Source organism: Aptenodytes patagonicus, chromosome 2 (genome assembly GCF_965638725.1).
Source record: "Aptenodytes patagonicus chromosome 2, bAptPat1.pri.cur, whole genome shotgun sequence".
NCBI lineage: Eukaryota > Metazoa > Chordata > Aves > Sphenisciformes > Spheniscidae > Aptenodytes > Aptenodytes patagonicus.
In genome coordinates, this window is record NC_134950.1 from 46002801 (window position 1) to 46027516 (window position 24716).

Consider the following 24716-nt stretch of genomic DNA (forward strand, 5'->3'; position numbering starts at 1 on the left):
TTTTTCATGTTTTTGAACATCATAGTTCCTCAGAACCATTTGTTGAATGCTTGCCACAGAGAGTTAACATAGGTTGATATAATTTTGTACAAATATAGACTGATTTTGTACAAGTATAGATTGACTTCTAAGCAATAAGTACATTTGTAAGACATGTTGGCTTTTTCACAAATTGCCAAAAAACTAAACGTGTGTCATATAAATTATTCCTAAATCAGTTTTCATGAATTATAAAATGTAAGCAGAAGTACTTACTGGTTTGAAGGTGCAGTGTTACTGAGCTCAACACACTATAATGCATTCTGATAGGGCTTCTTTTAGTTAATAAAAACAGCCTGTTCTCTTCAGGTGCTTTCCTTGTATAATCCTCAGTAACTGTGCATAACCTGCATCACTGAGAATATTTTACAGGACTATATACAGCATTTTTAGGAAGCAGTAGATTTTCATTTACCCTAAAATAGATTTGACAGGTGGACCGTGTGGCAATTCCTTTCAAAGCACAAATTGCAACCAAATTCAAAAAGATTCTGTGGTAGATGCTGACATCAGCTACTCGTGAGGGCCCTGAGACACTTCTCAAGTCAAGGCACACAACCTTATCACGCCTTGATGGAAGACCAAGATGAGAACTCAGTATGCACTATTTATTGCCTTTAAAAGGGAACTCTCAATCCATGAGTAGAACCAGAACTTGTGAATAACAGCAAGCAGTCCAATTTAGAAGCTGGGGACCAAGGTAATAGCATATACTGAAAATACCACCAGCTTCACAATTTGCATACATCCAGTGTGGTCATGGAAAATCTGACATAGTTAATCCATGTTTTGAGAAATGCACTGTAAGAAGACAATCTCATTGAACAAATACTGTATGTATCATGCATAACATTGAAAACAACCAATAAGATATAATTCCTTTTCCCAATTATTATTCATAGATCGCTTAGGCTGCTTTTTACGTTTTATACCATTTAATAAAATTAACTTCAAAGAATACCAGAATGCAATGCAAACAAATAAACAGCACAGACAAGCTGACAAATTAGATTTAAGACTTCTTTTGAGGTGCTATTAAATTATTGCAATAAGAAATAAGCAAAAAGAGAAATCCTGTCTTCAATGACATTAATAGGATTTTTTTTCCTTTGACATATCTGTGACCAAGATTCTCCACCAATACTTTTTAATAAGAAATATTTTATTTATAAGTAATCATCTAGGACTCATTTGTTCCTGTCTTTGTAACCAAATTACTGCCTATTATCTTCTGCTAGTGTTATTTTGCTATAATTACCCAAGGATGCTCTCTGCCTGCATATTTTTATTTTATAGATGGGACATAAACACAATATATAAATGGCACATGGAAGAAAAGCTATTGACTTCAGTACCTGTAATACTTTGCTGATGTTCCCCACAGTCACACAAATGAAGAAAATTATATTGCTTCTATTCTTAGCACTAGTGCTAAATCTAGAACACATATTCTGCAAGGGACCTTAGAAAATATTTTCACATTCATATCATATGCCAGTTTGCTACTCACTCCCATAATTTCAGAATCCTGGACTAAACTGCATAAAATTTTGATGAGATGTCATAAAAAAAAATCACTTCCCATCTAGATAATGATATCAGGAAAAGTGGCAATGCCTCATAATTATTGTAGTTTAGGGCATGACTGGGAGTGTTGGTTAGGGTTTTTGTTTTGTTTTGGGTCAAGGAGCTTGATTTACCCTAAACAGAGACTGAATTACCAAACAAACACAGAAGAAATAGGTGTCTGTATTTTTACTTACCATACTCCAAGGAATGTGCATAGAAATATGAGTGTCAGACTAGTCCATGGCCCTGTGATAGTTATATGATTTAGCAAGGATATACAGGGCATTTTGCATTGGCACTTGGAAACAAAAGCTGCATTTTGTCAACATAACAGTCTCCAACTGGAACAGAATTAATTTGTATCCTATGGCTTCAATGATGAACTACTTTCAATTTATTATTAAACAGTCTTGCCTCTTCTATATTGGACTATGCACTGTGCACCAATTCTGTTCTTGCAAAAAGATAATTTACAATTAATGAACTTGTGAAATAGTGTTTGCACCACATACTGCAACGACATCATTTCACCTGCCAGTGCACATCACCAAATACAGGTTTTCTCTATACTTTCTATTGACATGAATCATATAGGTTTTATTACATAATAGCAAAAGAAGTTTGGCCTTCAGTAGGATGCTTGGAAAAAACCTGAAAGAGTCTGTCAGTGTTTTATAATGATTAGACAGCAACACCTCAGACCACATGTAAATGGTGGAGTAAATTAAAAAAACATCTTTATTAAGGAAAGGATGTCAGACGTCACTTTTCAAATACTAGTTTCAGCAAATCCCTTTGTTGTCTTTTCCATTGCATCTTCAAAAAGCTGAGCTGTACCTTTCCAACACTGCCTCCTTTTTTCTTGATATTCTGACTGACTAAATCTTTCTTCTGTTTAGCTTTTAAAGGCAATTTTTTATACTATATATATTACAGAATTATGTTAAATTTCAATGGACACCTTTCAAGCTATTGTTGTTTGTCATCTGACTAAAATAACTGATACTCCTCCAAGTCTAAATCAAGAGCAGATGGCTTGTAGGTCCTTATTTTCAAGAATAAAAGTAATTGAGTCTTCAGGCACCTGGGATACACCTTAATTTGGCTGTTTGTCTCATACCTAATTGAGAAAGATTGCTTTCTTGCAAAGTGACACTTTGTCCATACCGATAGCAGCAGTAGGGAACTGAGTAGGATTAAGATCTTGTTCATGCTCAGTTCTACTGTGTTACTGATCTCTGGAGAGTGTTTTACTACAAAAGAATTATGGTCCAAGACAATTTCCTTTGTCAACTGCTGTGGCTTTATAACTGTAAAGGGAAAGGCAGGGGAGGACACAGAGGATAAAGAACAAAAATGAGACAAAGGAAAAAAGCAAGAAAGTCAGCCCTAATAAAATAACTGTTCTTGTCCATTACTGAAGTTACATTGAATGTTAAAAGACTAGTTTATTTGCTTAGTACTGATGGATAACCTACCAACATTTGTTTGTTTCTAGTCACAGTACATAAGACTGTATGAACCATGCTTGATGGCTTATATTAAAGTTATAGTAGCTATTTGTTCAGCATTTCAATTTCTAAGCATGGAATAAATATTTGTTCACAAGAGTTACATTATTAAATCTTTACCTTGAAGTGAGCCTGGTTTCCTTCTGCCTTCTCTATTACTGAACTTTGGATATCAAGGGGTTTTTTACATGCTGTTTTATTTCAATATGTTGTATGTGTATTAGCTGCATGAAGAGACAGACCTTAAGTTATGCATCCCTAGAAAACATGGAGCTTGTTCCTAAAAAATTTAAGAGAAATTCTGTTCCGTGTTATTTAGCAGCCTTTTGGTATGAAAAAAAAATTAAAGATATTTGCAATGCTATTCATTGTTTACAATGTATTCTCTTTTTTGATGAAGTGTGCAAGGTGTCTGTGAGAGAACGTATGACAGGTACATTGAGCTTTGTTGATATGCACCTCGTGGGCCATTATGGAGCCTTTTGTTACTTTTTTCTAGCATCACCATATAATTCAGCAGCACTTTAATTTATTTTCACTCCTATAAGGGCTGATTTTTTTCTCTTCTGACAAATATATATTTTTGACTGCTGCTTTAATAAGCAGTAAATGTGATGGAGTACAGACATAGCACTTTGCACAGGTAGGTATATTGCAATGTACACTTATACAAACATATACATATATTATTCGTACAAGCTATGATGCAAATATGCACATTATAGAAAACAATTTTAATGAATATGTCAGTATAAACAGAAACATATATAACATACATATGTCTATGTATATACACCCATACACTTGAAGAGTAGACAATTTTTTTGTTAGAAGCATGTTAAAAATAAGTTTTTAATGCCACTTGAGTAAGTAGTTTTATACATTAGATCACTTTCAGAATAGTAGTTAGATGAACTTCTGTACATGACTTGTTACACTTTTTAATCTATCAGTATCCATCCTTAATTCTTAAGGTGGCTACACTGGCCACAAAACCTTATTTATAAATGCTTATCATAATATCTGTGTATGTCCATACCTAACATAAATCATCCACAAAAGAGTTATATTTGCTCATTAAAACATTGCCATTTATATATTAACTAATGTTAGACAAATGTAGGACCTGAATTGATGTGCTGTAATTGTGCAGGACTTGGGAAAAATGTTTTCCCCAGTAGACATCGATACATGATGCTGCAAAAATGACTTAAGGTAAAATTTGGTTTATGACATCTAACACCTGCAACAGAACTTTTTGCATCTTTTTAGAATTTTCACAATTTAAAAAAAAAATAACATTTAACATCTAAAACATCTCAAAAGAAAAATTATGTCTGGAGTAGATGCTGTATACTAAGACACTTTGTAGTGCAAGGAGTAACTAAACAGAATCTGGAAAACTTGATTAGGCAGCCAAGAGAAAGGAGACTATCTAAATGGTATTCACAAAGATTAATTAAATTCACTTTTAGTAGAATATCAGCAAGGAAGAAAGAGGGAAGTCCAGTAAGAGGATGTTATTTGATATCCTGTATTTCAAATAATGCAAATGAAATTGCATTAAAGCTAGTGGACATTTTTTGAAGAAGTCCCCAGTGGAAGAGACGCTGTGGGGACACTCACTAATGATTTAAACTTCCATGTATGCCAACACAGGAGGCAGGTGGCCTTTTCACTCCAGGTATATCACTACTGCAAATGAAGGACTACATTATAGAAATTAATCATAGTCAAACATTTGCTAATGTCTGCTTGGCCTATATGTCGCAGTTCTCTTTCAAACTATATATCAATAAGGAAAAAAAGATTACATCTTGCACTCGAGCTTTGGCTCTAGAGAGTGCTACAGACGAACAAGAGCACAAGTATACATGTTACTACTTTTTAATGTGCTGGGAGAGAAATTCTTCTGTGTCCATAATTACATTTCATAGAATCATAGAATAGTTTGGGCTGGAAGGGACCTCTAAAGGTCATCTAGTCCAACCCCCTTGCCGTGGGCAGGGACATCTTCAACTAGATCAGGTTGCTCAGAGCCCCGTCCAACCTGACCTGGAATGTTTCCAGGGATGGGACATCCACCACCTCTCTGGGCAACCTGTGCCAGTGTTTCACCACCCTCAGCGTAAAACATTTCTTCCTTATATCTAGTCTCAGTCTACCCCGCTTTAGTTTAAAGCCATTCCCCCTTGTCCTCTCGCAACAGGCCCTGCAAAAAAGTTTGTCCCCATCTTTTTAATACACCCCCTTTAAGTACTGATAGGCTGCAATAAGGTCTCCTTGAAGCCTTCTCTTCTCTAGGCTGAACAACCCCAACTCCCTCAGCCTTTCTTCATAGGAGAGGTCACCCTGATCATTTTCATGGCCCTCTTCTCGACCCGCTCCAACAGGTCTTTCTGATGCTGAGGGCTCCAGAGCTGGACGCAGTACTCCAGGTGGGGTCTCACCAGAGCAGAGTAGAGGGGCAGAATCCCCTCCCTCGACCTGCTGGCCACGCTTCTTTTGATGCAGCCCAGGATACGATTGGCCTTCTGGGCTGCGAGCGCACATTGCTGGCTCATGTGCAGCTTTCCATCCACCAGTACTCCCAAGTCCTTCTCATCAGGGCTGCTCTCAATCCCTTCATCCCCCAGCCTGTAGTGGTAGTTTACAAACTAGTAGTTTACAAACTGTTTAGCTGAATTAAGAAATGATTTTCTGAAATGTTGGAAGAATCTGATTTAACTAGGCAGTCTTAAACACTGTTCATTATCCTTTCAGGAAATCACAATGGTTTGTTATAAAGCAACATAACAAGTGCTCTAAATGATAAACTATTGTTGGCTCTACGAGCTATCAGTCAGAAAATGAATAAGAGAAAGCAGGGGATATGCAGCAGAAACGGCTATGTTTTATGCCAGTGCTGTTATAATCACAACACAGGACAGATTTGTGCTGAAGAACTCCATTTAATACTTTGTGTACTCATATTTATCATAGGTCTGTGCAGACACAAAACCAATGTTTTTATTGAACTATGATGTGTTTGACTTGAAATACATTTAGCACAGATGACAGTATTTAACCATTAATTTTGACTTACATAGTTAAGTATTATATAAAGATTAAATGACAGTAAACAAAGAAACAAGCCACACAGGGTTGTACAGCTTTTATCTGGAAGCCATAAGCATAATGAGAGTCATTACCGCCTATAAACTCGTTCATGAGCATTGGTAGTGAGTTTGGGGTTTAGAACATCTGTGACGTTTTGACTGCAATTTGTCAGGTATGTTGGGGAAAAAATCTATTAACTTGAAATATAAGAGGGAAAAAACAATTTAAATATTGTTTTATTGCTTAAATAACTTGAATATTGGAATAGCTGAACAACTGTTAAAATCATGAGTTGAAGAACTTGGCTTCACTTCAGTTTATTAGTGATTATTCACTACTAAAAATAGTTCATAGTCAATTCAGTAGTGATGAAGAAAGAAAACTTATAATACGATGAGCACAGTCTTAAGTATAAAATAGAAACTGCCTGAAGATTTACTGAAGACCCAACTACATCAATATATGACAGGACTTCTCAGGTGTTCTCAGAAACTACTACTTGAGCTACTACTGGGAAACATGAAAATGTCATAAATAAATAAATAAATAAATAAAATATTGAATTATATTCATTAGATCTGTCCTCCAAGTACTTGTTCAAGACCCCCTTCGAATTCATTAAAAGATTTTGCATCTGCAGTGTTATTCTGGGAGAAGTGAGAGATGGACTGAATGAATTATCTGACATTGAACTCTGAAGTCTATAGAATATAGCTTCAAGTTAAGCTTTACCCAGAAAAGAGTTGTTGAATTTGATATGAGTAGTGGCAAAATAATAGAAGTGAACATGAACAAGAAAGACATGGACCTGTTAGAGTGGGACCACAAAATGGCCGGAGGGCTAGAACACCTCTCCTGTGAAGAAAGGCCGAGAGAGTTGAGGTTCTTCAGCCTGGAGAAGAGAAGGCTCTGGGGAGACCTTATTGCAGCCTTTCAATACTTAAAGAGGGCTTATAAGAAAGATGGAGAAAGACTTTTTACCAAGGCCCACAGTGACAGGACAAGGGGCAATGTTTTTAAACTAAAAGAGGGTAGGTTTAAATTGGACATAAGGAAAAAAATTTTTATGATGAGGGTGGTGAAACACTGGAACAGGTTGCCCTGAGAAGTTGTGGATGTCCCATCATTGGATGTGGAAAGATAAGTTTGTACTGATTTTTCAAATGCTTATTTTAAAAATTCATACAATGTATAAAGAACTAGATGTAAATATTTTTTTCATGAACAGTATGACATTTTAAACATGTCTTTAATACTGTGTTAATTCATGTGACAGTTGCTAGGAGTTTTGTACAGTCTTAATGCACAAATATATATGCAAATATTAATAAGATATAGATAATTTAATTTAAATTTTATTCATGTTTTCCTTGTCCTGCAAACTGTTTTCTATTTTTCATTGTTTTCTTAGATTTTTCTTGGAAAAGAGATTTTGAACTCCTGCTTCATATGAACGCCTTCATTAGGTGGAGAAATAATACTTTTAGCTTATGTGCCTAAACACATCTAGTTTATGTTTCCGTTTATGTGAGTATAACAATATTGTTGAAGAACACTACCAGCATAGACACAACGTACACCTGCTATCATCATAATGAAGATATCTGAATAAATTTTTGGCTGAGAGAATCACAACCTTTATCTTTCCATAAAGTGATGGAGAGTAGGTAGTGGTTTTCCTATTTAGGTACTCATTAAAATGTGGTTGACACACTTAGGGCAGATTTGAGACAAGTTTTCATCCTATGGCTTGTTTGACAATTTCAACTGTAGCAGTCACTTGGCAACCAATTATGTTGCATTATACAGTATTGTTTCTCTTTTAATGCAATTGCATTAGAGCCATCCTTATCATCTCACACTGCCTAATGCCTGATTACCTACCAAGACAATATGTCTCCTTTTCTATCCATGGTGCTATACTTTATTCTAACATACAAACTAATTAAGGTGCAACACTGCAGGTAGGTTTCTGAGGTTGCTAACTGCATTCTGCTTACAACGCTGAAAGTTTTAAGGCAACACAATCTGCTTCAAAATAATATGTAGAGAAGTTAAAAATAATATTTTTACCTGTTTTATATGTAAACATTTTCTATGTAAAATCTTTTTTGTGAATGTTATGCAGTAGTTTACTTATGCTTATGTAATTTAAGTGGCTATATATCAGAAGCCTGAAAACATTTTTTAATGAATCTGTTGACAACATAAATACTATTCTATCTGATTAGAAAACTTGGAGAGCTTCTCATTTGATTTGCTTATGTACAACTTCCATTCAGGTCACAAAAATGTGTATCTGTATTTGGGTGAACAAAACCTTAACTTTGAAGGGAGCTGCACAGTTTTTGTTTGTTTCTTTAGACTTTTTTTATTTCTAGATGATGTGCTTTTTGATTGGTAACAGAAGAATATAATGTGTTTTGGGGTACAAAAACAATCACATTAAAAGTTCCATGAAACATTTGTGAGATGAATAAATGAGTTTTCTCAAAGACTGGTGAACAGTGATAGGAAGACCTGCAAGACACTATGACTAGCATATGTGACCCATAGCTCTTCATGACAATTGCCAGAAGAACATTATCCAAGAAGCTTTTGCGTATTGCTTATAGAACTAAAATATTTATGATTCTTGTGGGTTTTATGCTTTAAAGGCTCCATTTTGGGAGGTCTGGATTTGTAAGTGAGGAAAAAAAAAAGGTCTTGAGGTCTTCATATTATAAGTCTGTAATGAGTTTAATAGTCTCAGTTATTGCTATCCATTTATTTTGTTGAATTTCCAATGTACAAGTTCTCCATGCCTACTGAATGGATTAGTATGTGGCGTATCTTTGGTATGCATGCTAGCTAACAGATCAGGCATTTTTAACACTGCCTTTATCTTGAACTGTATTCTCTGCTTGCCTGTCTTTCTGTATCAAAGAAAAATGAAACAAGCCCTGAAACCTTCAGGATTCCCCATGTACTGACTCCTGAGCTTTACCAGGATGGTCCCTCCTTCCATTCAGGAAAATAAAACCCACTTTTAAAAGAAAAATCAGCAAGCATTACAGCAAAATTAATGTTATCAGTCTAAAATGAAAACACAGAAAGTGCAAGAAATACAGAGAAAACACGGACAGTGCAAGTGGAAAAGGCAGAAGGGAAACTAGGAGATAAGTGTAGCACTGAAAAATGGGAAAGAGAATTTTTTCAGGGGGAATCACTCCTGCCACAGCATGCAGCTCCTGGGTGGTATCAGGAGCTTTGTGGACCAGAGCGACACGCTACTGTGATATCACAGTAGGTGATAGATTTGACAGATCAGCAGGAGTCCCCCTACTCTTCCTTGCAGCCTGTATGTAAGTGTGGTGAATGAGTGGTACCAACTAAGAGATTTCTAAGGCTGGTCTGGGTCTGATAAATGTTTTGTGGGCTGCTACCCACTGCAAGGCTGGCAGGAGAGAAGGAGGAGGAGCAGCACAGTATGTCAGTTGCAGATGATGTAAAATGTAGTACACTTTCTCTAGTTACAACTACAGCCTATTCACTGCAACAAAAATGTCTACACTTGCCTGTTCTGTCCACATAATGTCTATGAAGCCCTTCCCTTCCTGAAGGAAATGCCTTTACACATCTGCTACCCTTTCACACTTCAATGAAACTTCTTTCAGATTCTGTAAACATGTGCTCTTTCATCAGTATTTAGACCCTCAAGATTCCCAGACACTCAGCTGCGGTTAATGCTTGGCTTAAAATTTCAGAACTTTTTGGATGCTGAGGCTAGATGCTATTCCAGAAGGAACAGGTTCATTCCATGGTTTCATGGCTTTACAGATGAAGGGGAGAGGAAAAAGGAAAATTGCCTCATACTCTTACATTGCTTTATGGGCCTTCTCAAGCTTGGGACACCTGGAAGATGGAAAATTTCCTTCTTGGCTTTCTTCTGGTTGCCATCAAGTCATCAAAGCCTCACTCCAGTGGTCTTGCATTGTGGATCTCCTGCTACTTGGTTGTGCAGTGTGATTTTAGTTTGAGTAGGTTCCCAACCTACTCAGTCAGGACTCTTCTGGCTTGAAATGGAAGTTAGATGCTAATTTTTTGCTGCACTTGTTTTAGTGTTGGAGTTTATCATGCATTTTTAGTACTACTTATGTGACCTTGTAGGGAACATGGGGCAGCAGGAAGAGGAAAGGAGAGCTGAATGCAAATCTGTTGGCAATGCTAACAATTGCTTTAGTGTTTCAGCAGTCAATTTTAATACTCAAAATATTTTTCTGCTCTTTGCTATGAAAGAAAAAAAACAAAAAATCTATTTGTAGGGGCAAAGAAGAATCTGTTTTATAAGTAATATTGTTCACCAAGATGATGTCTCCAGAAATTTTGTACAACTGGAAAGGCACAATGACGTATTTGAGAAAGCAAGACAGTGAAGTTATACCTCTGCTAGAGCTTTTTTCTGTATCTGGAAATCTGCTGTACATGTTCTAAGGACATACCAAAAGGGTACCACACCCTTCAGCCATGGTAACATGTATGAAAGAAGTTGTGCTTGTGCTTTGCTATCTGAAATTTGGTGTATGCTTGTAGTGCAGATAATGGCTTTGAAAGAGCCTGAAGTCTTTTGAGAATCAGAGATGTGCAAGAGCTTTGAAGGAGATGGAAATTACCTTTATACAAAAGTATTGCTATAATATTATTGGAGGGTGGGGGAACCCTACACATTTTTTTTCTGAGCCACTGCATTTTAATTCTGTTGCACTGATTTTTTTGTGTAATATAGTAATTCAATGATGAATCATACAAGACTATTTGCTTAACAAAAAGAAAAATGTATACACAAGTATTTGAATTTCAAATTCACCACACCTTGTGCAAACAAACAGTAGAATGGAGTGGGAAGAATAAAATGGTTGTGATTAGTGGAGTAATGTGGTGGGAAGGGTTGACTTAAGATAGAGGATAGGATCATATTCTGGAGAGAAAAGGGCATTTTCAGCAATTGCTGGTGGCAATGCTGCAGCATCTCAAAGGAAAACAGGTATTGAAGAGAAGTTGAACTCAGAAAAAATGTTTCACATTCTTCCATAACAACAGTGTCAAGTAGTAGCAATAAAGCCTGCTTACATTTCAGTACTTTTTAGCAATTAGTGCAAATGCAAACATACGTAGGCTTTTGTTGATTTTATGGAATTTTGGACTTATTGATGCCATATTATTCACTTGATATAGCAAACTATTTCAACAGTTGTACTGAGCTTTTTTAAGGCTGACGGGAAAAGCATGAGACGTACAGACCATGGCTGATTTCTCTTTTTACAGACACCTGAACAAAAATATCTAAAACATAAACTGAGAATTGCTGTAATAACACACACTCCCACCCATGAAATGGGAGAAGACAAAGGCAGGTTCTTTTCAAAGCTCACAGATCAGCTTGAAACCAAGAAGATTATTTCCTCTCAAAACCAAGGATGCACCAGTGAAAGAAACATCAAAATGAATCAGTCTGGTCTTTCATGTGAAATTAAAGAATGAAGACTTATGCTTGTTTCAGATCTTGTATTGGTATTGACTTTTCAATAACAAGCACATAACAAAATACAACTTCTCACATCATTTAGAAATCACCCCTGAGTTTAAACTAAAGCACGAGAGATTTGACAAGAGATGATCTGTTGCGATAACAAAAAGAAGTACATTTTAAGGATATACCATTTATCCCAAAATATAAGAAATAACGAGAAATAATAATAATGTGATGGAAACAAGTCTTAGAACTTTACCTTTGTGGCAGCATCAAAACAGACAAAGCCCATGCTAAAGTCAATGGTAAGTCCCATAAGATGACTCTCCAAAACACAGGCATACGTCTTGCACTGTAAAAAGAAAAATCAGAGAAGGTAGTTACCACAGAGCGCATTTCTTCAAATTCTTTCTAGGACCAGTATTTCTGTGTCTTTAGTCTAATGTTTATATATCTCAAAATTATTATCAGAAATAAGTCATTTGTGTGTAAATAGGTCAATTTATTGCCGGTGTATTTCAGATCAAAGGATTTATATTAGTGATGAAGTTTTCTAAGTATTGTAAAAAGAGTCTTTGCTTCCATTAGGGAAAAAATAAATTAGAATCAGAATTGCCTCAGTGGTTTACCAATGACAACCGCTAAAAGGGAAGTTTCATTATTTTCAAACTCTCTTATTTGTTTTGGTACCCAGTAACTTCCTCTAACATTAATATATTCCTTTTAGCTTTTTAAGAAAAAATAAATGCATTTGTAAAACACCTCTCTGATATGCTGTTTATTGTGGGTTTGTGTTGTCCTAAATCTCAGTGAAAAAAGTAGTATTTCATACCATGTAGTAATTGACGTAATCATATGAAATACCTTTTTTGCTTCAGCTAGTGGACCAAAATATCTCAAAGGTTTCTATGAGGAACCTTGAAATCCTGAACGACTCTCTCATTCTATGATTTAAAAATTGATGCATCTATTTATTTCCATAACATCACACTTCAATACATGCTGTGAGACATCTATTAGTGTCATTTTCAGGATCAAAACTATTGCTATGTCTGAAGGCTGACTTCAGGTTAAAAATTACAAACTTGTATTTTTCATCACTAAATATGTAAAAAAAAAAAAAACATTTCCAAATCTGATGTAAGTTCTTTAAATAAACCATTCTTATTTTATAGAAATTTTACCCTCCAGATTAAATGAAATACAGTTATATTCTTCAAATGTTGCTGTAGCCACTAAATATACAAAATGAGAACAAAGGCTTCCATGATCTATAATGTGTCAAAGAACCAAAATATAAATTTTAAACATGGGGACAATGTAAGTTACTAAATTATCAGTGTAACAAAAGTATGTATTATTATTTTTGGCATTTTGATTATCAAGTATAAATCACATGCCTTTACTTATATATTCTTTGGGTGGGCTCTTTGGAGTCTAAATGGTCTTCCCCAGAACACAAGATGAAAGGCTCGTTAACAGCTTCTAAGCGTTGAAATAGACATTGTAGTGAAGGAAAATGGAAAAGTTCATAGCTATATAGATTCTTTGGTTATTTTAAATTTGACTTTCTTACACTTCAATATAGATTTCTTTTCTGGAACTGAAATATTTGAGTGAATTTCTTTCATTGATCAAATCAGGTCTCAACTACATAGAAACAGTTGGTGGTTAATCTTTGTGCATGCACCTTGGAGCTCTAGAATCCAGGTTTCAAACACAGTGATATCCATCATGGAAGCTGAAGGACACTCTCTATGAGTTACCAGTGGGGCACAAGTGCAGCATTTGAGCCAGACTCTAGACAAAGCATGGCCATCTATAACTCAGAAGTAAAAACAATCCACGACACATGCCTTACAAGATGATTTTGCATTATTGCTGAGTAACAGTAAATCATATGTTACTGTGTGATCCACCAAAGATGTTCAAAAGCTATAACTGTCTGTCAGTAAATGAAAGGTATCCTACTGCTGCTGTTGAGGTGGAAAGCAGCGACTGGTCTCTTCTTGCAGCTTCCAACACTGAAAGAACTTTATGTACTTTACTACATGTATAAAATCTGAATTCATACAGTATAGACGTGCACTTGGTCATTATAACTATTAATGCATAAACTCCCAAAATTTTTAATTACAAAATCAATGACTCAGCTCTGTGGTATTGCAGTCATATGCTATTTGTGTTTATATTAGCAAATAAAAGTGGCTTTTTTTTTGAGCAGCTACACCATAAAACTGTTATGAATATGTAAACTTTGACAGTAAATCAGTGTTGTTAGAAAAGGAGAGAATATTGCCTTTGGCAACATCTCATTAGTAGAAGAAAAGAGTGTAAAGTAATATATTTCACAGTGACTTACTACTTAATGAATTCACATATGCAAAAATGTTCAGGTTTTGCATGCAAAGCAAAAAATGTACAGTTTTGTAGAATTATCTTGCTAACTTCCTACAAGATGTAAACTACATTTTTATTTGTAGACCTCCAAGATATCTAGGACAGACATAGAGGCTTTAATGAGAATTAAAATTTGGCAAGAAGACAGTATATCAGATTTAAAATATGTATTGCTGTCTAAATCATCTGACCTCCCACCTCAACACCAAAGGTCAACCTACAATGTGCATTGCACCACCACGCTGAGCTGGCAGAGCTACCTCTGCTTAAGCACAGCACTGTGCCTGGGCTAATTAGCCTCACTGAGAAGTTAAGATTTATGAGAAACAGGACATATCAGTCTTGGTTCAATGCTGCACTGAAAAAGCAACCTACTTCCCAGACTGAAGGTTCTTTCTACAAAAGGCAGTGCACAATTTGTGGAGAAATATCATCTAGTTCGGCTCAATGTAGCTATCGGTAGGAAGAAACTGCATTGTAAGGTGCAGACCACCAGTAGTAGCTGATTCTTTACTTATTCTTTACTTATACATAAGACCAGTCTATGCCCTCGGACCATGTATTCCATGATGTTCAAAACCATGCAGAGAAGCAAAAATGTGAGAATAACAAAAAGATCTCCGGACAGCAAGATTTTAGTTTCTTTGGGGAAGAACGTCTCTTGCTTTATGCATGTGTTGTATGCTCTTGCACATGATTCTGGTCACAGGTCAGAGTAGGAATGTGAACTTTCAGACGCTCGTTAACTCTGTTAAGATTTTTCTCATCTTTATTTTCTTTAATTTGTCTTTTAATTCAGACATTTGAATAAAACAAAAATGCAGAAATTCTTCCCAGGAGACTTGATACTTTAAAATTTCTTACACATTTAACAAACACTTTAAATCATTAAAAGTGACTATTAATAATTTATGCTGTGGATGTTTGGCTTTAGTTGCTGATTTCTCACACAGAGCTCATGAAAACCTTATCAGAACTGAAGCATCCCCCTCCCAAAAGAAGCAGAATATATTTCAGCACTCATTACTTGTTCTTTTACAGAATCTTAAATTAGGTTTATGAATAATTCAGTGGGTCAGTCAGGGGCTGAAGGAGACAACCCAAAGTTGTTCCTTAGATTCTACAACCTCAATACACACAGTGTAAATTATGGAAAGAATGATATGTTGTAAACCTAGTGTAAGCTATCTCTGAAGATAAGGGAAACCATACTATAAGTCCAAGATTTAATTCAGACTTTCAAACTCAGATTCAACTTCAATGGAGACAAACGTTAAAGTACTGTAACACAAAGCAGCTTACACAATAATCCTTACATTAGGGAACAAACAACTACAATACAAACAAGAAGGACAGCAAGAAAAAACTTCATGATGGAAGTGGTGAAAATTTTAGCATAAAGTAGCAGGAGCACAAGGAGAACCTGACAATCATATATAATTGCACATCATTATGCAAGCTATAGTAGTCTCAGATTCTTCATATAACAATGCTGTGAGATAGTAAGGAAAAAGGATCTCCATTTCAACTATTTTTTTTTTCTTTTAATAGGTAATTATGAAAATGGATTAGCATCTCTTACCACTCTAAGGAAAACTAACTAAAGAGTGACTGTAACACACCACAATGGTACCACTACAATATCGTACCACGTTATTGCTAAACTATTATCAGCTTGACTATCTCTCCTCTAATAAATTTCTTTCCTAAAAAAAAACCCTGCCTCATTTTTGTTTTAGGTATACCTCTGGCAGAAACTATGAATTAGGATTAAACAGAATTTATTATATACTTACAGTGAGGCATTTTAAAAATATTTTAATTTGTGATGCATTCTTCAGAATTACATCAGAATAGGGCCCTGATTAAATTCTCGTGGAGGTTAATGCCAATTTATACTCATTGAGTAACTCTGTTATTATTTGTATGAGTATGGAGTAGTACACAACACATTTGAGTAATTTTAATGGCAGTTTTAAACTGCAGTTATATTTTCAAAATTATATGATTTCATAGTAAGACAAACCTGCACACAGCTGGATTATCATTCACATGAAATATAAATATTCATAAGAACATAATTGCATAAAACAAAATTTTCATAAAAATGTACAGTTGATACCTTGATTTTGAGTGTCACCTTTTTTTCTCACAGAGCAATGAAAGAACTTGTCAGAGACAAAGTATACCACTACTTAAGTCAAACCAGATTTTATCTGAATCTGTGAATTGGTGGATGAAAGCAGTAATGGATTGCTGAAAGAAAAATAAGCAGGCCAAGGCCAGTTATACTAAAAATTAATATTCTATTTTTTTTTCCAAACTGAAATATAAAAAGAGAGGCAAGAAAATAAAGAAAAAAAGGTGAAATCATAAGTGTGAGTTCCACAATAATAATCTATCGTGAGAAGCCTGTTTGTCCACCTTCACAAATTTGCTATAATCAATCTCAGGAAATCATTACTTTGAGTTCATAATTGCTACTCTGAACACCAGTAGAGTGAAAAGAAAGGTGGAAAGGTTAAGATTAATCTGAGGTCAAGATTATTAATGAAATTTTTTTTGGGAAACATGGGAGTAATTTTGAATAAATGTAATTCTAAAACCCAAGAGAAAATGAGTGCAGAGAAAGTGAGCATTAGCCAATACTTGCACAGGCTAACATGCTAATAAGACTTTTGTAGGTGTGTATACAGAATAACTCATGGCAACATCAACTAAGGCTGTTCCAACTACATGTATTTTTTATAACTAGAACATCAATATAACAACTAGGATTAGGTGACATAATTGTGATGGGTATTTTTTTTTCTCCTATTTTAAATAAAAAAAAAACACATTACTTTTTGGTCATGTGAGAAAAACAGAGTTATCTTTAAACACTCTGATATGTAATTTTGCTATAAAAATTTGCTAGTAATCTGTACCTGAATGTCATCCTCCTCTGCTCTGTCATCTGACAATTGAGTAAATACACAGGAAACAAGAAATGTATGAAAAAAGAATAATGTATCTGAAGTACAAGTTTGTTCTTGCTTGCATCCTGAAAGTACTCTCACTCAGTGTACTCTTATTCCTGATTACAAGGACAATTTAATTCCTGCAAGGTTCTCATATGTTATCCAATAACAAATAAAGTAGCATGTAAGACAGTATGTAAGAATATCTACACAGCTGGTTTTGTCCCTGATCTATAGATTGTTTTTTTCTCTTCTGTCCATGAACTTTAGTTAACAAATATGTATCGCCTAGTCATAATAACTCAAAGACTGTATTTGATGTGATCTCTTCTGAATGTTAAATTGCAAGCTGCTTGGGAACACCAAAAAGGTTTTTACGCAATTACATACATAAAACAATAATAATTTGAGAGCTGCAGGAGGTCAGAGAATTTCTTAAATTGCATCATTATTTCATATAGACCTAATTTGTTAATGAAGCAAAAGGTTGTTCTCACCTGTATCCGTTCAACTTCTAAAAAAGTTGCTGTTTGGAAGGCTTTTTCCCATAATGTTAGGTCAGACTCTAGTTCCACAGAAAAGTAAAGATCTTCTCCAGATTCAGACTGGACACTGAAGCAATGTTTCCGCCGGTCCAGTAGATCACTGTCCTGATGAAAACCTGAAGTTATATAATCTGGCATACATCAATTAATATTTTTAATTGCAAACATCTATGCCTCAAACCTAGCATTTTTAAATGGCATTTTTAATGATATAACACTGTAGTAACTACTGAGAGCTGAGGAACTGAAAATTAGGGGTTTGGTCTAAATATTGACATTTCAATTAATTATAAACAGGACACCTACATTCAGAATAGTACAGAACAACATAGCATATCTGGCATAGCTTCCAATATTTTAACAAATTACTTCTCAAAATTGTTATCAGCTATACACTTCTAAATTAGATAAATTCTATAAAAGGTGTCCACTTTCTATTCATATGAAAGAAACACAAATATCAGCTTCTCTGACCCATTTGACTCACCCACCCTACTCTGGAAGGCTGGCCAAAGGAAGCAAGAGATTTATTTAAGCAGTATGAAAAGTCCATCTGTCCTATTTTCCCTACAGAGGCTAGACAAAACAAGTTCATATTTCCAGTGGCTTACAAAATCCAACATAAAATTTGTCTATAGCTGCATACTGCCAGTAGAGACTATAGTGGCTGCCAGCAGTTAGGTTGCTGGCTTTGGACCCGGAGGAGGAAGTTACTTTTGGCTTTACTTTCAACACAACACCACACAATGGATATCAGGCTACAAATATATAATATTTAATGATTGCTAGCATTTGTAATTGGCACTAAATCAACGAATAACCAAGTTAATCAGGAAATCAATCACTAAAATATTTTTCAAGGATTTTTTTTTTTTTTTTTTTTTAATACAGGATGCTTTATGCTAAAATTCTGGCATGTAATTCGTCCTTGTGAAAAAAAAAAAACACTTGCAGAAACAGTTTTAATTAATTTTGTCCCTACTACGGCAAAGCAGCTGTCACAAGCCACAAGCTCACCAGCTGTCCTTGCAAATACATCTGGGTATACATTTGGGTATATGTAGCTTGGGTGCAATTTCTAAAATGCTACCCCATGGCAGAGGGCCCAGGTGAGATCAGTAAAGGAGGCTCACAGGACAGTAGTGCCTTCTGGCTATACATAACTTGAATAGACCAAGGGGACCATAACCAGCTGATACAAGCCGGAAGAGCACCTTACATTGTTCAAGCCAGCTCTTTCTGGGGCAGAGAACCAGGAACCTAAAGCTGACCGAGAATGGAAATATATAAAACAGGAATCTGTATGAAACTATTACCCTCAGGCAGATAAGTAGGCAATGGTAGAGTAAGCACTATTTCTCTCTTTCTTTTCATTCAATAGACACGTGACAGACCTGCTCAAGAAAGCCAGTACAGCATGCATTCATGAATGCTCCTGGTTCAAAACTGCTTTACAGTTTCTAGAAGAATCAGCTGTGGAGGCAACATACCCCGTCTTTGCAATCACCATGACAAAACCAAGTTGCTCAGATTTTAAAATGACCAGCCACTGTGGAACAATCTCCTTCCTTACTTCCATCAAGTCCTAAGCTTAGTAGCTCAATGTCATTAAGACATGGATGGACAAATCAGAATGAACATAGGCTGTTAGATCTTAAAAACATCATTTCAAAAAAAATTAATATTATCACAGATTTCTTTTCCCAAGTGTTCAGAGGGCTGTGTAGTTGAACTAGTTAGATGTAGCTAAATAATAGCCAATGTCCTATGACAAATACTTTCGTCTCTTTTTATTTACTGGTTTTTTTCCTTTCCACTCAGGCCCTTCTGCTAAAACTAAAATGTCAATTCTGCTCACAGTATGTTTTGACCAGCATTCAAAAAAGAGGTCATAATGTCTAGGTTGTTGTTAATGACAGCTATGCTCTACTGCATGCTCAGCCTCAAAGCGCACAGAGCAACAGCACTGTGACAAATGTTTAATCTTGTGGATATGTGTAGCAACGTAAAACATATCATCTAACACCTGACTATACAAACCCCATCAACAGGAACTGGATGAGTAAAAGCACCGGTTGACCCTCACTCCTCCAGGGAAGAAAAGCTACTTTGTATAGTATAATAACACTTCTTGTCTAACAGGTCTTAAGCAGGATCTTAAACTCATTACACTCCCAGAGCTACACCTGATTGAATGGGCATGGAGTCTGACAAAACTCGTGTGTAAGGTACATATCTTTCCCAGGGCAGATTTAGTTCATAGCTACAACCTCAGAAGAAACTAAAAATATTTTGAACTCATCTTCACCTGTTCTTAACAACAGTAAGTAGAGAACAATTAATTACTACTAATGCAAACTCTTAAACCTTATTTGAAACAAGACTATGGCACTATGTGGGATCACAGGAATCACTGTCATTACAGCAATTGAAGTAATAGCCCCTGTTTCTAAGTGGGAGGAAGTTTAGTGCAGTGCTCGGTTCCAGAATACATAACTCTATTTAGCTGGGCACAGTTAAGTTTGATGCTTTTAAATTACATTGTTAAACTGTCCCATTCTTACAGGGTTTTTTCCTATTAAGAAGAATATGCTGGCTATGAAAAAGGGATAAGTTCTCGTGTAGACTGGGAGAAACGAAACATTAAAAGTTTTACTGAGATTTATCTCTGTTAAAATGTGTTTGAAAAATACAAAAATCTCAGAAAAGGTTTTGAAGTGATTAAATAAAAGCTTGTGTATTTTATTATCAATTTTGTTAGCAATAATTGTACTAGATTTTACTAAGCATTACATCAAACCTAGAGGATGAAAAGAGAAAGAAGACCTAAGTGGGATCTACAATATTAATCCATGTTTTTGCTATTTATGTATGAAAATGAGAACGTTCTTTGATTTAGAAGAGATCTAATCAATACTAGGTAGCATTTCCCCTCAGTGGTTTACATATAAAAATTTTAGAATATTTCAACTACTACATCATATTGTGACAAACAACACATATAATGTACTCATTTATTATTGGAATTTACATTTTGTGAAGTTCTAATTTGGAATGCAAACAAAATTCAACATTTCCAAAGAAATAATAATTTTCCACAGAATAATAATTTCATTTTTTGACTAGTTCTAATGTTTGTATTTGTGATTTTGATATCCATGTCTACAGTTAAATCCATGGTAAGAAAAGTTCAAGTCAAACATATTTGAATGTTGTACTTTAGTTTTAAAAAAATTGCTGACATACATATGAGGTATTCCTTTCCTTCTTAGTAGTATTTCATTCTACTTGTAAAAATAATTCGGTGCAAGGCATAAAAGCATTACTTACACGACTGCATACTCATTTTTTTCTTTTTCTTTTTTCCAGCAGAATTCCTTACTTAGTCAAATAGCTTGTCAATACATTATGGCAGGCTGAGAATAGATTAGGGTAGCATAGTGAAAGCATTTGTGTTAGATATCAATATGTCAGCAAATTTGTATCGGCAAATGTGTAAAAAGTGATATTTTACATGTACTTGCTAATAGTGCTCTGAAAAAATTCAAAAGTGCCTATGGAAAAGAAGATCCTACCATAAAACAACAGCAAAAAATTGTTTAGGAAATTAATATTTTTGTTTTCAATGTTGACTCTGGCTGTTAAGAGTAAGTAATATGTAGACCTCCACTGTGAAGAGAATACACCAAAGGAAATTTTGAATAGCTGTCCCTGAGACAGGAACAATTTATTTCATATAAGGAATGGGACACAGATCCAATGAAAAAATCATGTAATCACTGTTGCATGAAAGCCTATTGTCCTAAATTCTTTATGCAATTAAACTGCAACATCTTACGCTAAATTTAATTATTACAATAGTCAGAAAGAAAGACAGGAAAAAAGCTCAAATAGTTAAAGACTGTGACCAGAAAATAAGAGAAAAATGCTACACAAAAATCTACCAAAATTAATGTATCAGAACATATTAGTGTATAAAATACTGAAATAGTGCATCACTTCAATCTTGAGGAATGACCAACAAAGAGGTTGCAGGAGTCATTTAAACATATATTTTCTGTATCTGTTATTCTTTTTCTTTTCCTCTGTGTGTTTTTCTTGTTATTTCTTCCAGGAAGTAGGATCAGACTCTGAGATTGGCAGCCCCAGCCCAACACAACTGACTTGTTTTTTCCCCAAAAGGTTACAGTTTATACTATGCTAATATTGCATAAAAAATGTCAAAAAAGGGTTTTTTTTTCTTTAAAATAAAAAAGAAACCTCTCTAAAGTTAAAGGGAAAGAGAAAAAACCTTACTTAATAACTTCAGATTTAAATATAGTTTGTCCTTCCTTTTCTGAATCAAATAAAAAGTTAACAAGCCTTTATACAGCGGCAGTTGTCATGCACCTAATAACACTGCCTCTGCTTTCAAAAAAGACTCTTATGTGGTGCTGTACGGCTACAGGAACATCAACATAACACACAGGGCCCATTAAATTTATCCAAATTAACACACCATGGATTAGGGATTGTATCATTATGTACATGCTGAAGAGAAATGAACTGATGTCACATACAGAATCACAGAAAATATGGATGACTGGGCCAGAGATGTGGTAATCTACTGCATATCTCTGTGCAAGGTAGGAGCAGCTACACACCAGCTTATGCTTATAAGAATGCAGTGATGGAAGTTCAACGGCCTCATCAGAAGCTCTATTTCAGTATTGAATGATACTCGCACCTGAGAAGTTCTTCTTTACCGTATAACTGAAGCCAACTTAATGATGGTCTTAATGTCAGTGGACATGGAGATCATTTATGGCTTTTACCATCTTTCTTACCTTATAAGACAACTGTAATTCTAATTAGAGTGGGAACAGATCCTCTTTTCTTTGGAAACATTAAATACTCTCAAATTTAGAACAGGAGGCAAACCAAAGACTGAAAATTACTTCAACAGTTTAGAACTGAAACACTCAACAGTTTAACACTTTTTCCAAGAACTGGCACCTGGCTAAACCCTGGCTGAATAATCTAATTTTCTCTGGATGCAGCATTAACCTAGTCCTAAAAGGGATTCATTACTTATGCCTCCCAAGCAGTTTTGAGTATGTGTGAAGTACTTTAGTGGAATCACATCAGGATGCAAGTCTCAGCCATTGAGCAAACTATATTAATGATACACCTCAATATACTTTCTGTACCTTCACTTCATATGTTTATGTGTCTATTGGCATCAATTTTAAAATTTATCTGAATGTATAAACATTTTCAGTAGTTTCCCATGCTTTTTATATCATCTGTTTCCCATGCTTGACTTACTGGAAACGGAGAACAAAATTACAGGAAATGTAAGTGGGAAAATTCACATAACTGCATTTGAGGATTTTACACACACTAACAGCAAAATAAGGAGGGAAACAGAAGTCTTCTGAGACACCAAGTTGGTCCTGATTAATATAGTAAGAAAATTATAGCTGCACTGATGTGAATGATACCAGCTATAAACAATGATTCACCATCCTGACATATTGCTGGCATAGACTGCCTTTCATAATTATCCTCACATTTCATGTCAGAGTTATCTGACACATGAATATGTTTCCTGGTTTATGCTGAATAAAGTGTGCTTTTTATTGTAAATCTCCAAATATTTTTGCATGACACATTGAAAATAGAAGGCAGGTGACTGAACTATAGAAAGCATTTTCTCACAATTAGAAGGAGATGCTTGGCTGAAGCTGAATCATAGAATCATAGAATCATAGAATCATTAAGGTTGGAAAAGATCTCTAAGATCATCGAGTCCAACCGTCAACCCAACACCACCATGCCCACTAAACCATGGCCCTAAGCACCACATCTACACGTCTTTTAAATACTTCCAGGGATGGGGACTCAACCACTTCCCTGGGCAGCCTGGTCCAATGCTTGACAACCCTTCCGGTGAAGAAATTTTTCCTCATGTCCAATCTAAACTTTCCCTGGCACAACTTGAGGCCATTCCCTCTCGTCCTATCGCTTGTTACTTGGGAGAAGAGACCGACACCCACCTCACTACAACCTCCTTTCAGGGAGTTGTAGAGAGCGATGAGCCTCCTTTTCTGCAGGCTAAACAACCCCAGTTCCCTCAGCCGCTCCTCAGAAGACTTGTTCTCCAGACCCCTCACCAGCCTCGTTGCCCTTCTCTGGACACGCTCCAGCACCTCAACGTCCTTCTTGTAGTGAGGGGCCCAAAACTGAACACAGTAGTCGAGGTGCGGCCTCACCAGGGCCGAGTACAGGGGCACGATCACTTCCCTACTCCTGCTGGCCACACTATTTCTGATACAGGCCAGGATGCCATTGGCCTTCTTGGCCACCTGGGCACACTGCCGGCTCATGTGCAGCTGGCTGTCAACCAGCACCCCCAGGTCCTTTTCCAACAGGCAGCTTTCCAGCCACTCTTCCCCAAGCCTGTAGCGCTGCATGGGGTTGTTGTGGCCCAAGTGCAGGACCCGGCACTTGGCCTTGTTGAATCTCATACAGTTGGCCTCGGCCCATCGACCCAGCCTGTCCAGGTCCTTCTGCAGAGCCTTCCTACCCTCGAGCAGATCAACACTCCCGCCCAACTTGGTGTCGTCTGCAAACTTCCTGAGGGTGCACTCGATCCCCTCGTCCAGATCATTGACAAAGATATTGAACAAGACCAGCCCCAGAACTGAGCCCTGGGGGAAGAACATTAGTAACTCAAGCAAACAAGGCAAACTTGCTTACAGAGAAGGAATCTTTTATATTATTGTTCATAATTTACCAGAAAAAAATAACGAACTTTTTTCTACCCTCCATATGGAAAAATTGCTTAAATATTTAAGTTGTTTGCCAATTTATCAAAGACACTTAAATCTTGTTAAAATATACACACTTACACATGCACACACATGCACACACACTCAAAACACAAACGTTCAGACTGCATATCAAAAATATAAGAGGTACCAAAAAGACATATACAGTTCAACCAGCTTTGAAGTACCGAACAGGACAAGGCCATCTGCCCATTTCTGAAGCTAGTGATATAAGTACCTGCTTTTCTGGAATATTGAAGACTTGACCAATC

General features: G+C 35.9%; 1 protein-coding gene across 4 annotated transcripts in view; it reads right to left on the bottom strand.

The window, feature by feature from the left end:
- The window catches only part of SNTG1 (syntrophin gamma 1), a 358073-nt gene that overhangs the window by 20927 nt on the left and 312430 nt on the right, over positions 1-24716 (bottom strand). For all 4 annotated transcript variants that reach the window (XM_076329728.1, XM_076329726.1, XM_076329727.1 and 1 more), the window contains 2 exons: positions 17585-17737; positions 11987-12079 (listed from right to left, as the gene is read on the bottom strand). In XM_076329728.1, coding sequence (XP_076185843.1) covers positions 11987-12079; positions 17585-17737 — 246 coding nt within the window. The remainder of the gene's footprint in view (positions 1-11986; positions 12080-17584; positions 17738-24716) is intronic.